Source organism: Falco biarmicus, chromosome 13 (genome assembly GCF_023638135.1).
Source record: "Falco biarmicus isolate bFalBia1 chromosome 13, bFalBia1.pri, whole genome shotgun sequence".
Classification (NCBI taxonomy): domain Eukaryota; kingdom Metazoa; phylum Chordata; class Aves; order Falconiformes; family Falconidae; genus Falco; species Falco biarmicus.
The window spans coordinates 6,387,655-6,399,680 of NC_079300.1; the positions used below are offsets into that span (position 1 = coordinate 6,387,655).

The window sequence follows — 12,026 nt, forward strand, 5'->3', positions numbered from 1 at the left end:
CTTACACAAAAACCCCCGGCTTAAACTAAACCCAAATTTTAAAAATTAAACATGCTGAAGTTCAAGTGCAAGAACTAAAAATACCATAGGGTTGGACAGGGACCTTTGCCATGGTCTGCAGATCCAAGTGCCATATCAGAGGCAGAACAGCAGCTACTCTCACATACCCCAGCTGTTCTTACACTGTTCTGCTTTCACCTACAATGAGGTTTTTAGACTCGCTCACTAAAGTTCATTCAAAATGTTACAGACACAGACACCCTGCTTCAGCCACATCTAATTTCTTATTTTGCTTAGGCATCTTTCAACTATTGCAGCTCATAAAAAAAAATGATGCAAAGGTCCAATTAATAAATTTTTTTATGTGGAATAAGATAAAAACCACAGGCCCTGTTTCTGATGGTTTTGGGCTATATTCCCCAATTTCCATTTCCCAGAACAAAAGCTTGGACAATTAACACACTGAGATTCCCACAACGTTCATTTAAACATTAATTGTCTTGAAGCACTTCAGCCCAGAAATACTATAAAAAGGTTTTGGAAGGGACTAGAAGACATGAGATTTAATCATAAGTCACATAGCCAAAAGGAAAAGAAAAAAAAAAAAATAATGAAAGGCTATGAAGCCTGATGTCTGGTCACAAAACACGATGCAGCTACCCACCCATTTGTGAACGCCACACAAAATACTCTGCTACAATGAGGGCTGGGAAATTCAGGGAAGCACGAGAAGGCTGTAAATTTTGTAAGACAGAGATACCCAGTCAAAGGGCCACTCAGTACACCTCTAAATGATGATGCTTCGGTAGGTTCTATTTCCACAGCCTGCAGAAGTGTCACCTAGAAAGGCTAGAGGGTGTACAACCTCCACAGTGCCATGTGGTCACCGTGGACCTGATCCTCCCCCCGCTGGGAGCTTCAGGTCTACAAAACCACTACAAGCTCGACTTGCAGGCTCGACTCTCCCCATGCACAGCACCTGCTCGAGACAGCTTACAAAGCGGGGATCCTCTCACTGACGAATAATAAATTAGCCACAAATGCAAAATAAAAGTAGTAAAAAAAGCGAATTGAATTGTGCAGGTCAGATGTAAAACCACCTCCAAGGAGATGTGATTGACCCGAGCAGGCTCTGCATGAGGACCAAGGATTACACATCAGGCAGGTTGCAGCTTGCCACTGCAACTCCAGGTTTGACTTCACAAAAAATTTAGGATTTTAAAACGCACCTCGGTGTGCAGACTTGATGAGAGGAACACACAGGAGTCACAACGTGCCCGAGATTAAGCATTTTTCAGTGTCCAGGCAAAAGATTTCCCAACCACGGGAAGAGCAAAGCCTTCCTTTTGTTCCAAGGAGGACAAACAGTTCCAAGGAAAATGCCAGAAATCTTCGTTCAGATTTTACTGAGAGAACGGTGGGGGTTGTTTTGGTGTGTTTTTTTTTTTTTTTAAGGGAACATTTTTCTCCCAGTGCTTTCTTCCAGCATCACCTGCAGGACCCACTGCACTTCTCAGTGCCACCACCACTGGCGGCACTGAAGCCTCACTGAACGCTTCGCTGCGGCCAAATCCAGTGAAAGCCAACAATGAACTGAGAATTTATGTGCAAAGTGACATCTGGCTCCGGGGGCTGGGGACAGAAGGGCGATTCAGCACAGGAGGAGGGGAGCACCCCACAGCTGCCCGGGCAAGGCAGGACCGCTCACCACCTCGCCGGCCCCCACTGCAGCAACCTGGGCAAAAGATCACCCACGGTCTTACAGGAGCAGAAATCCTCCAAAATATTTGGAAAAAAAAGCCACGCCTGCCTAAGAGTGACAAGACAGATCTGCACTGTAAAATCACTCTCCCCCGCTCCGCATATGCTACTGATCAGAATTGCCAAGTTATCCCAGTCTTGCCTTCGGAACAAAAGATGGCTGTTTGCCGCACGCAGGCTGACGCGGCTCGGCTGCGTTGGACTTGGCTCCACAGCCTGTCCCTACAAGCAGCACTCCGCAAGGAACACAGCTCCTTCAGCCCCAGTCTGAAGACTTCTTGGAACCCACAGCGATGGCCAGCCCTGGCTGAGCACTTTGTCCCTTATAACGCTCAACACACTGAGCTCTGCAGCGCGCGCGCACGGTTTGGGGGCACCACATCCAGTTAGGAGCTGCCCAACATCTCTACACAACTGACATCCCTCAAAAGAGCAGGATACCTACCCAAGCAAGACAACAAAAGTCAAAAAGAAGAACTGGCTGCTACAGACACCCTATGTTCAGGCTACATTTCTGGCTTGTTTGAAACCCAAGTGTTCCCAGTTCGCACCCCTTGCTCAGAAACGTCACTGAGCTCTGCAGCTACTCGGTGCGTGCCTCAGGTTTTGCTGGTGATACAAAAGATGGAGTTACACAGCCACTGTGCAGCCAAGAATAGGGGAAATAAATTACCACGTTAGGGAGATGTTACAGCTGTGGCTGACAGGTGAGGACTACTGGTGAAACATCTGAGGATGGCTTCCAGAGGAACTATTTTTGCTTAAAATAGGCCTGAGGTTGGATTTGACATCTCCCCTCATTTCAAGAAGATTACTGACTCGGGGAAATAAGCCAACTACTGTCTCCCTTTGGAAGCGACGAAATACCTGCAGAGGTGGATGGGTATCGCTCATACAAAGTCAGTATCAGTGATACCCAGTGAAACCGCACAGGAACCCGAGATGTATTTGCACCCTGGACCATACAAAAAGCCCAGACTGAAGGAGCGATTACACGTATGGCTTGGACTCCAATTGTTTAAGAATTTAAAACTTCCACTTATCATCTTAACACTCCCCAGATTTACAGAGAAACTCACTACATCATACATGTACAATCAGCTTTCTGGGCTGGACTGTCCTGAGGAGGTTAGCACTGTGTTATAACAGTGATACATGTGTGTTATATACCACAGTGATATATCACTGTTATGTTAGTGATATTTACGTGACCTGTAAGACTGAGCCATTCACTCTCTTCCTTTGGTTTTACTTGCATTACATCCATGTTGGAGAAATCAGCTAAGACAAAACGCTTGCAAAACGGCTGTGAAGTTTTCTTACATAAGTTGCACATCTTCTTCCAATGAATTCAACATTTGTTAAATTCTTTAAGAGTTTAAGCAAACCGATTTCTACTTACTGTTCCATGGTAGTTCCTGTACATCGGCATTTTTAGAATCTTTGTCAAGTAGTCTTCCAGCTGTTTCTACAATTAAAACATTGAAACTTTAAGGTAAGATGTGGCAATTTTCAAGGGAAAAAACCCACAATCCAACTGTCTGGCATTAGGAAGCAATCAAGAAATCAGACAGGCTTTCCAGCCTGAATGGAAAAATAAAACATTATTATGTGCTCATGGAAGATTATATAGCTCAGCAGCATCAACAGTTTGATCACAGGTTCTTTACTGTTCACAGACCCGTGTTTGTACCTTCTACCAGTAGAGCTGTTCCTTGGCACTGCTGCTTTAGAGGTCAACTTTCTTGGCCGAGCCCAGATTTCAGAACAATTTTAAATACAAAATACGTCCCCCCTGTTTCTGACCCACATGAATTAGCTTCGTGAGAAAACATAGCCTCAGATAAAACCGGGAGAGCCTATTTAACTAAAACACCAGGTCCATGGGGCGAGGAGCACAGTGACCACGCTGCCCTGTCCCAAAGCCACGGAGAGGGCGGTGGCCAGACCACCACTCACTGGAGAGCCTGTGCGTCCCTCAGCCAGGAGGGGAGAAGAGAAGAAACCAGGAGAGGAGAGATAATCCCTTCCCATCCTCACGGTAACCGGACAAAGAAGAGATTAGGCAGTTTGGGCATGGGAAACTGGGCAGAGTCCTGCAGGACGCAAAGAAAACAGAAAAATGCCATGGGGACCTTCATCCTTCTCAGCGCCAGTGTCCCAGCACCGAGCTCCCCAGCTGGGCAGCAGGGGTATGCATCCCCATGGTGAAAGCTGTGGGATTCCCCCAGAGAAATCAAGGCGGGGACGGGGAAAAGGATCTAGAAAACAGTTTTCTTCCTCTTTTAAATGAACATCTCTCTCCTGAAACTTCCCACACAGCAGTAAAGCTGTGCACAGCAGGGAGGGTCATCTGCACCGCAGTCATGAGACACAGCCCTTTGGGCCTTCGGCAGAAAAAGGATGCTAAAGGGTGAACAAACGTGGGGGGTTACAGAGGTTTTTGGGGTTTTTTTTGGGTGGTGGTGGTTTTGGTTGGATTTTTTTTGTGTGTTTTTGGGTTTGTTTTTTTTTCTCACAAATAGCAAAACTGCAGTGAAGAGGTAGGAAGACATCCACCCTCTCCGCAGAAGGGCCCATCTGTTAACATCTGATGAAGTTACACAGAACACGTGTGCCTCGGCTAAAATTACCCACTTCTGCATCAAGAGCCTGACTGTCATCTCCTCTTTCAGAGGGGGACAGGACTGAATCTCTCAGGTTTTGATGACTGTGGGGCTGCCTCCATCACACAACTTGGCCCTGTGAGCTGCCTCTGCTACCTTTACATTGGAGCAGGTGGAAGAAGAGGAACCACCACTCTGGGCATCATGGTTTTCCTCCATGGCAGAGGAAAACTTCACCGGTACGAACCCCAGGAGCATCCTCCTCCTCTTGGCTCAGAGGAAAATCTAGCGTTAAAGCTGGACTCGTCAAAGCCCACGTTTGTCAAGCAAAAGACCGTAACGGTAACAAAGCAAGGGCTTTGACAGCGTGTGGCTTTGGAAGCCAACTGCCTGGCATCGCTACGCCCGCCGGACCTCCCCCAGCACATCCCTCCGGCCCCGCGCACCGAGCCAGGCGCTTACCCTTCTGCTGGAGAAGTGCTCCTCCCGCACCGTGCTCTCCGCGGTGTGCGGCAGGCTCGGCATCTGCCTCGGTTCTCCCCGTTTGATGGATTGTCTTCTCACCGTGTGGCTGGAAGGAAAACCAAACCCCGATGTCAAGGCTAAGCGCTGCGAGCATGTGCATGCCTCCATACGTAACCCTTCTGCAATGCTTTTAGTTTTCCTATCCAAGCTCTTAAAAACTGAGATGAGTGGGCAGGAAAGAAAGAAAAAAAAAAAAAAAGCAAGCATGGATTCATTTAAGAAGCCAGTATGCTCCAACTGGCTCACAAATTAAAATATAACAGATAAATATAAGAGTTTGATTTTTGAGGGTCCTCTTTTAACCCTTACAAAGGAAGGGAGCCTAAACCCCTAGTTTTACGGCATCATGTTCCCCCAGCCCTTAAGTCCTCATAATTTCACCTTTCCTATGATCATCTCCCCGCATTTCTTCGCATCAGGAGGCTCTCGCTGACCCATACCACTTCTCTTTTCCCTTGTGCTTCCAGCCACCTCGAGCACCCACCCCATGCCAGGGACCCCCGTACCGCCCACACCCAGCCCATGTCTGCAGAAAGCCACAGTGCACCAACAATTTTTACGACATTAACTCTTCCCCAAATTCAAGGCAAATTCAACTCAAGAGCTGATGACCTGGGACCCACATGCTCTCTGCGTCAGCAGAGGGATGCTTGTGCCACTTAGGCTACAGCTGCTAACTACGTAGAGATTAAATATTTTTATTATAGCTGCTAAATATTTGTAGAGGCTAAATTCTCCCGCCCTCTCCTCCTTACAGCAAAGTAAATGGGATGAGTGAAGCCAAACTGATGTGCTATTAAAAGAAGACCTCATCTTCCCAAAGCCCACGGCGTCTGCAGGGCTGAGCACTCACCTCCTGGTGGGGATAGGGATGCGCACGAAGGCTTTGTACCTCAGCAGCTCCCTGTGCAACTCCTGGAAGTGCTTGAACTTCCTTTTCACCTGCCAGGTGAACTCTCCATGGGTCAGCTCGATGGTGTAAACGTTGGGGCTTGGTACCTGCAGAGGAGAACACCACAAGGCATGCGGCTTTGCAACAGTCATTTTCTTGCAGCTGCTCACCTAAAGGGCCCTCATTCAGTTTTACTTGAGGATCATTCTGTCTCACAATTTCTCGTTCTGCTTTATCAGGTTTCATAGACAGATAACCTTCTCTCTCGAGTGTTTTCTGAGACACAGGCATTCCTGCTTCTGCAGCCCACGAACAAACACCCGCAGAATTAACCCACAAAAAGCATTTTAATACAGTTGTACAGAAATTAAACAAGATTTCTGGAAGTTCTGACCTTCTTTGTGGAAGTAAAGCGTTCCACTTCCAACACACGCACTCGAACAGGACATCCTGTGAGGTACGTCTGCGTGGCCGGCTCTTTGAACGGATGGGTGTGATAGATGGCAGAGAAAGGAATGCACGCTGGAAGGACCACAAACCCCATTAGTTCAACAGCCTCGTAACAACCAACGAGGGCATGAAAGCCAGCAGACAGCTGCAATACTTTAACATGGGAGCATTTACACGGCAGCATTAATTCCACTAAAATATACCAGGTTTTATTTAAGAGAGCTTGGAGATAAACTTTCACAGAAGGGAGGTGACTTGAAGAATTCAAGCGCTGAGAGTAATGCCTCCTGGTCCTAAATAAACCAGGTTCAACAGCAGAGTTCGGTGAAACCACTGAGGTCGTACCCTACCTGTCAGCAGGTTATAGGTTATTAAATCCAGGCAGGACAGAGGTGAGAACGTACAGCTGCCAACTCACCAGTGCCTTTTGGGTCATTTAGCACCTCCGCATCGACCTCCTCCCCCTCAAGGTGGAGCTCCCTGGTGTCCAGGCTCTCGATGATGTTGCTCATGTCTGCAGCGATCTTCTTCAGCGTCAACGTAGCTGCATGGCTTTCATCTCTCAGTGACATCTCAGGGACCTGTGCGCCAGAGCCACGGGGCACTGGGGAGGAAGGAGGAGCAGAGCTGTCATCACTCCCTCTGCGACACCTGACACTGGTCTGGGTTGGAAAGGACCTTAAAAATCACAGAGTTCCAAGCCCCTGCCCCGGGCAGGGCCACCTCCCCCCAGCCTAGGTTGCCCCCAGCCCCGTCCAGCCTGGCCTTGAGCCCTGCCAGGGACGGGGCACCCACAGCTGCTCCGGGCAGCCTGGGCCAGCGCCTCCCACCCTCATTTCTCCCTAATATCCAATCTAAACCTACCTTCTTCTGGCTTAAAGCCATTACCCCTTGTCCTGTCACTACATGCCCTTGTAGAGAGCCCTTCTCCAGCTCTCTTGCTGGCCCCTTTAGGTACTGGAAGGCTGCTATAAGAGCCTTCTCTTCCCCAGGCTGAACCACCCCAGCTCTCTCAGCTTGTCTTCACAGGAGAGGTGCTCCAGCCCTCTGAGCATCTTTGTGGCACCCAACCACCCCCACCTCGCACGCCCAATGCAAAATGCCCAGCCCTGCAGCTACATAAAACCACTGCCCAGGGCAGCTGGAGCAGTGACAGCGCACAGGTAGCTTCAGGCCAAAAGGGAAAACTTCCCCAGTGCCAGTGACCACAGGACTCGTACACTCGGGTTGTACGTTAGAAGGGAAAACACACAGTATTTCACTTTCCAGCTACAAAAACCTGCAGAGGGTTGGTTGTGGCTTAGGAATGCCTTCATTTCAAAGGGAAAGCAAGGAACTTTCTGCATCAACTTGCTTGATCATCTCAGCTAGCTCTGTAATAACGGCGATGCATCAGTAAAAGTATAAATTATTAATGCCCAGCCAAATCCTAGGCTTAAATCACATGACACCGCGCTTCCCAGGTTAGGCTGCACTGAGGAAAAACTCACTCAGAAAATCAGGAGAGGTTTTTATTAAGTGTTCTTCCTTTCATTGAACTAGTGACATCAACTCCTGGCATTGATTTCCTCCATTTCTGTGCACCTTATACAACTGCCCGTGGCATCTGCACGTCTCGTGCTCTCCCACAGCTCCATCCTTTCAGCAGGCTCAACAGTTAATGCCACGAGGGCTCCGGTCCAGGGAGCACAGCAGGGGCAGGGGCACCCCAGTGCCCGCAGAAAGCCTGGGAGCAACACCGGTGGGCACCACAGCGTGTCTTTATGCTCACCACCCCTAACAGCCCCACACCGAGCTCGCACCTCTTGCACAGCCCAGGGGGCTGCAGGGGACCAGCCCACCAGCCCTGGTGGCAGGGGCAGTGGGGAGGCTGTTGCCTGGCCAGGGCAGTCAGGCGGTGCCTCTTGGCGACGTTAGGCACCGACAAATACAGCACTTCCCATCTTCACCCCTCCCATCTGGGCCAGGAGCCTGAATCAGGGCAAAAACAGGGAAGGAAGAAAAAAAAAAAATAGGGGAAAAAAATGATAAAAAAAATCAAGATACAAAGCACATCCACTAACACCAGTGCAAACTTTCAGTGCTTGCATGAGTATTTGCAAAGCTTCTTCCTCCTCCAGGCTCTGCAACAGCCATGGGGCTGTGGACCCACGCTGGTCCCTGCATGCAGCCAAGCTCCAGCTCCTGGGCATCTCTGTGACAAAAAGTCCCTTCAGTCTTTGCTCTGCTCTGCAATAAATGTCACAGCTCAACAGCTACACTGAAAAAATATGGATGGGACAAACTGGCAACATTTTACAGAAGCCAGTACAAGGATGCTCATTTATACTTGTGGAAGCTCTTGCACTGTGAGACAGAAAGATTAAAAAAAAAAAAAAAAAAGAAAGAGAAGTGCGACGTTTCTGATGTTAAATTCTGCAAAGAACACTGCGCAATTATTCTTGAGTGAGCTCCACAGAAAGAACTGGATATGCTGTAATTTGGAAATCATTTAACATTTTATAATTCATGTGTTTAGCTGCTTTTGAAAGAACATTCTTTATTATTCTTTGCTCTTGAAACAAGTATGTAATTTTATTAGTATGTAAGACTCGTATCATGTAAGCTGAAAAACATGTTAAAATCAGTTGCCTTCAGAAAATAAAAAATCCACTTGCACACAGACCTGAATTAGGAAAAACTGGGTCAATCTCTTCTTTTATACCAAAGTAAATGCTGAATCAAGAGCCTCATCTTGAGAGCGAGTGCTCAAGGGTCTTGGAGCTCTGCCACTCTCCGCTGGTGGCTGGGAATGCCACCACAGCCCAGGCGGCTTTAGGACCAGACTGGGGGCTCGCTGGGACCAGCACTGCAAGAGACCCGCCCGAGTAATCCAACTGCAAAGCCACACACGTGTCCACCTCACCAGGAGTTTGCAGCAACCCTGACAGACAGGCACACTGGACCACCAACCCAGTGCTGTCACCCACCACCCTGCCCCATCACACAGCCTCCCCGCAGCAGGAACTGGGCACCAGCACTGCCCACACCTCCCTCCCCATGGCTTGACAGAAAGCCAGTTCTCATCCACAGAAGCTTTACACCTTACCTGCTCCCAACACTACACTGCAGGGGGCTTTAATGATTCAGAGAGCTTAAGGTACAGTTTTTATTTTCTTCTAGCAGTGAAGTCATTCCACCAGATATAGACTGGCTTTGGATGTTTGTTTTCCTCCCTAGAAAGCAGACATACAGAAATAGCATTCCCAGGAGGGAGGCCGTGCTATCCGGTTTTCCCAAATAACCCGGGGGGGTGGCAGGGGGAGCCCAGAGCTGCCCTACACCGGACAGCATCTCTTCCCCACTCTGCACTGACGCATACAATAAAGTCCTATTTTATCTCCCGCTCAGTACTCCATGCAAGGAATTTTTTTTTGCCCTCTCTAGCTGGAAATAAAGCAGCATCTTGCTTTTTATCTCTTCTGTCTGTATTCACATTTAGAAGCAAAACACAGTTTGGGGATGGGGTTTATTTTTTGGTGGGTTTTTTTTTTTTTTTGGGGGGGGGGGGGGCGCTTGGTTTTGTTTTGTTTGTTTTTCAAAGTCTGAAGAGATGCTCTTGCTTCATGGAATGTTAATGCACTTTCCAAAAGTAAAGGTTTTCATGGCCAAAGAGAACACAAGACCAAACACACTTTGTACGTGCCGTGCCAGCAATCACACTTGAAGGAAACCAGCAGACAAATACCACACGGCCAGGGCTGGAGGAAGGGCACGCGGACAGGAGCCAACACAGACAGGACGTGCATCCTCCCGCCTCCTCCCTGCCCCGCCGTGCCAGGTACGGCCGGGCTCCTCTTGTCAAACTATTTGACACAGTCAGTTAATGGATAAACAATTAACCAGTGTGTGCCACGATTATTTGCTAAGGACCACAGCAGAGCTGCATAACTCAGGATTATTTTTATTTTTTTTTTAAAGCTAAAGCAGTTTTCACAGCTGGCACAGATACGTCCTGGAATAAAGCAGAGTCCAGACACAGTTGGACCCGAGTCAGTCCCAGCAGCAAGACTCTCCCTGTCAAGATTATAGCCAGATTATGGGCTCAAGAGGGAGAACGTGACTTGTCTACAGCCCTGCCAGAAGCCCCAGGAACCCGGGCAGCGGCTGAGCTCCCCGTCACAGCTGGCTGCTGCCGAGCCGAAGCACACCAGGCGAACCCACCCTGGGCAGGGAGGGCAGCACAGGGGTCAGCTGGAAAGACAGGACATACCACGTCCTGCTAAAAGCTTCTCCAAATTGCTTTATACGGCTCTGCTCGGTAAAAACTATTTAACCTCTTGGCCAGAGTTTCCATGCGGATGCTCTTGGCATTCCCATAGGCAGGCTGAGGAATGCGCCCGGGTTAATCTGCAACAGGCTGGGTGCAAGCACGCGCCAAGTGCGGCTGGCCGTGATTCAGCTGCGAAATAGATGGGCTGCACTGGGGAGGCCCTGGCCATCCAGTGCCACTCGCTGCTCACGCTAATGATGGACTTAGAACACTCGCTGATATTGTCAGCTTTGGAGGCTGCAATTATGTGAAGGACAGAGACTTCAAGTGATACTGGCAAATTGTAGGAGGGTGTAAATAATAGGATGAGATTTGTTGGAAACAAATGTTACATATCAGTATTTGGCTGTTGCCATCCAGGATGGAAAATAAGCAGCAGTTTGTTAACGAAAAAGTTATAAAAAAAAAAAAGAGCCCAGGGTTCCAGCAGGTCAAGATTCAGGAATCCAAACAACGGCAAAAAACTGTGCCAAGGTGTACAAACGGGGCTACTGCCTGCAAGCCAAAAAGGAAGATAGGGAACAAAAAACAGGAAGATTCAGATCTGAAGCACTTGACCCATAACAACAGTGTTCAGGACTAAGAGAAGGAAGACACTTGTACAAAACATGACAGCTGCTTGCAAGCCTGGAGGAGGCTGCTGCGAGCAGGACCGGTGGGAAAATTGCTCCCAATTGCAGGTTTCCAGGAGAGACCAGGGAGAAAAGCCTTGTCTCATGGCAAAGACACGGGACTGTCCGAGGAGGGGGTTGTGAGTCCCCAAGGCTGGAGGTCTCATGGACCTCCCTGGGGCAAGGAAGGGGGAACAGCCCCCCAGCTCGCTCTGGAGACCCCCAGCACCCACATACCCGAACCTGCCTCCCCGGAGCTGGCACGGTGACCTGCTCCACCATTATCCGGCTCCTCAGAGCCTGCCTGTGCAAAAGCAGCAAGGAGGAAAAAACAATGAAAAAAATTCAGCAGGAAAGGAAAACTTTGGAAAGCATGCACAAACATGGGAAAAGAGAAATAGTAAAAAACAGAAGGAAAACAACATACTAAAAAACCTGTAAAACACCGCTGACCCCAACTCCGCCCAGCCCAGACTGCAGACTAATTATTTCCTCTTCCAAGCACAACTTAAACTCCCTGCCTCCCTTTGCCCGACTGTCCCCACAGCATGTGGGCCCCAAACCTCTCGAACCACTGACATATATACATTGGAAACAGTGACTGCACCAAGAATTAAGATTGCAAGTACAGGAAAAATTACTATAAAATTCAAAAATTAGCTATATTAATCCCTGAGTGCTTGTGAATGTATTGCAAACCTCCATCCTGCAGTTTTGCAAGCCCAGTATCTATTTTTCTTATCTGCTGTTTTGGTTCTGCTTAAATCCCAAATTATCCCTTGGGGGATCATATGACAATCTCAGCCTTTGCTAAAGGAACAGTGTTTTTCTACTTGTTGCATAGCACAACAAAACCCCAGCTTTAGAAA

At 48.5% G+C, this 12,026-nt stretch overlaps 1 protein-coding gene across 7 annotated transcripts in view; it reads right to left on the reverse strand.

Moving 5' to 3' along the window:
- Positions 1–12,026, reverse strand: part of PLD1 (phospholipase D1) — a 75,886-nt gene that overhangs the window by 42,186 nt on the left and 21,674 nt on the right. For all 7 annotated transcript variants that reach the window (XM_056358178.1, XM_056358180.1, XM_056358181.1 and 4 more), the window contains 5 exons: positions 6,653–6,838; positions 6,179–6,306; positions 5,746–5,891; positions 4,830–4,938; positions 3,164–3,229 (listed from right to left, as the gene is read on the reverse strand). In XM_056358178.1, coding sequence (XP_056214153.1) covers positions 3,164–3,229; positions 4,830–4,938; positions 5,746–5,891; positions 6,179–6,306; positions 6,653–6,806 — 603 coding nt within the window. In that variant the 5' untranslated portion in view covers positions 6,807–6,838. The remainder of the gene's footprint in view (positions 1–3,163; positions 3,230–4,829; positions 4,939–5,745; positions 5,892–6,178; positions 6,307–6,652; positions 6,839–12,026) is intronic.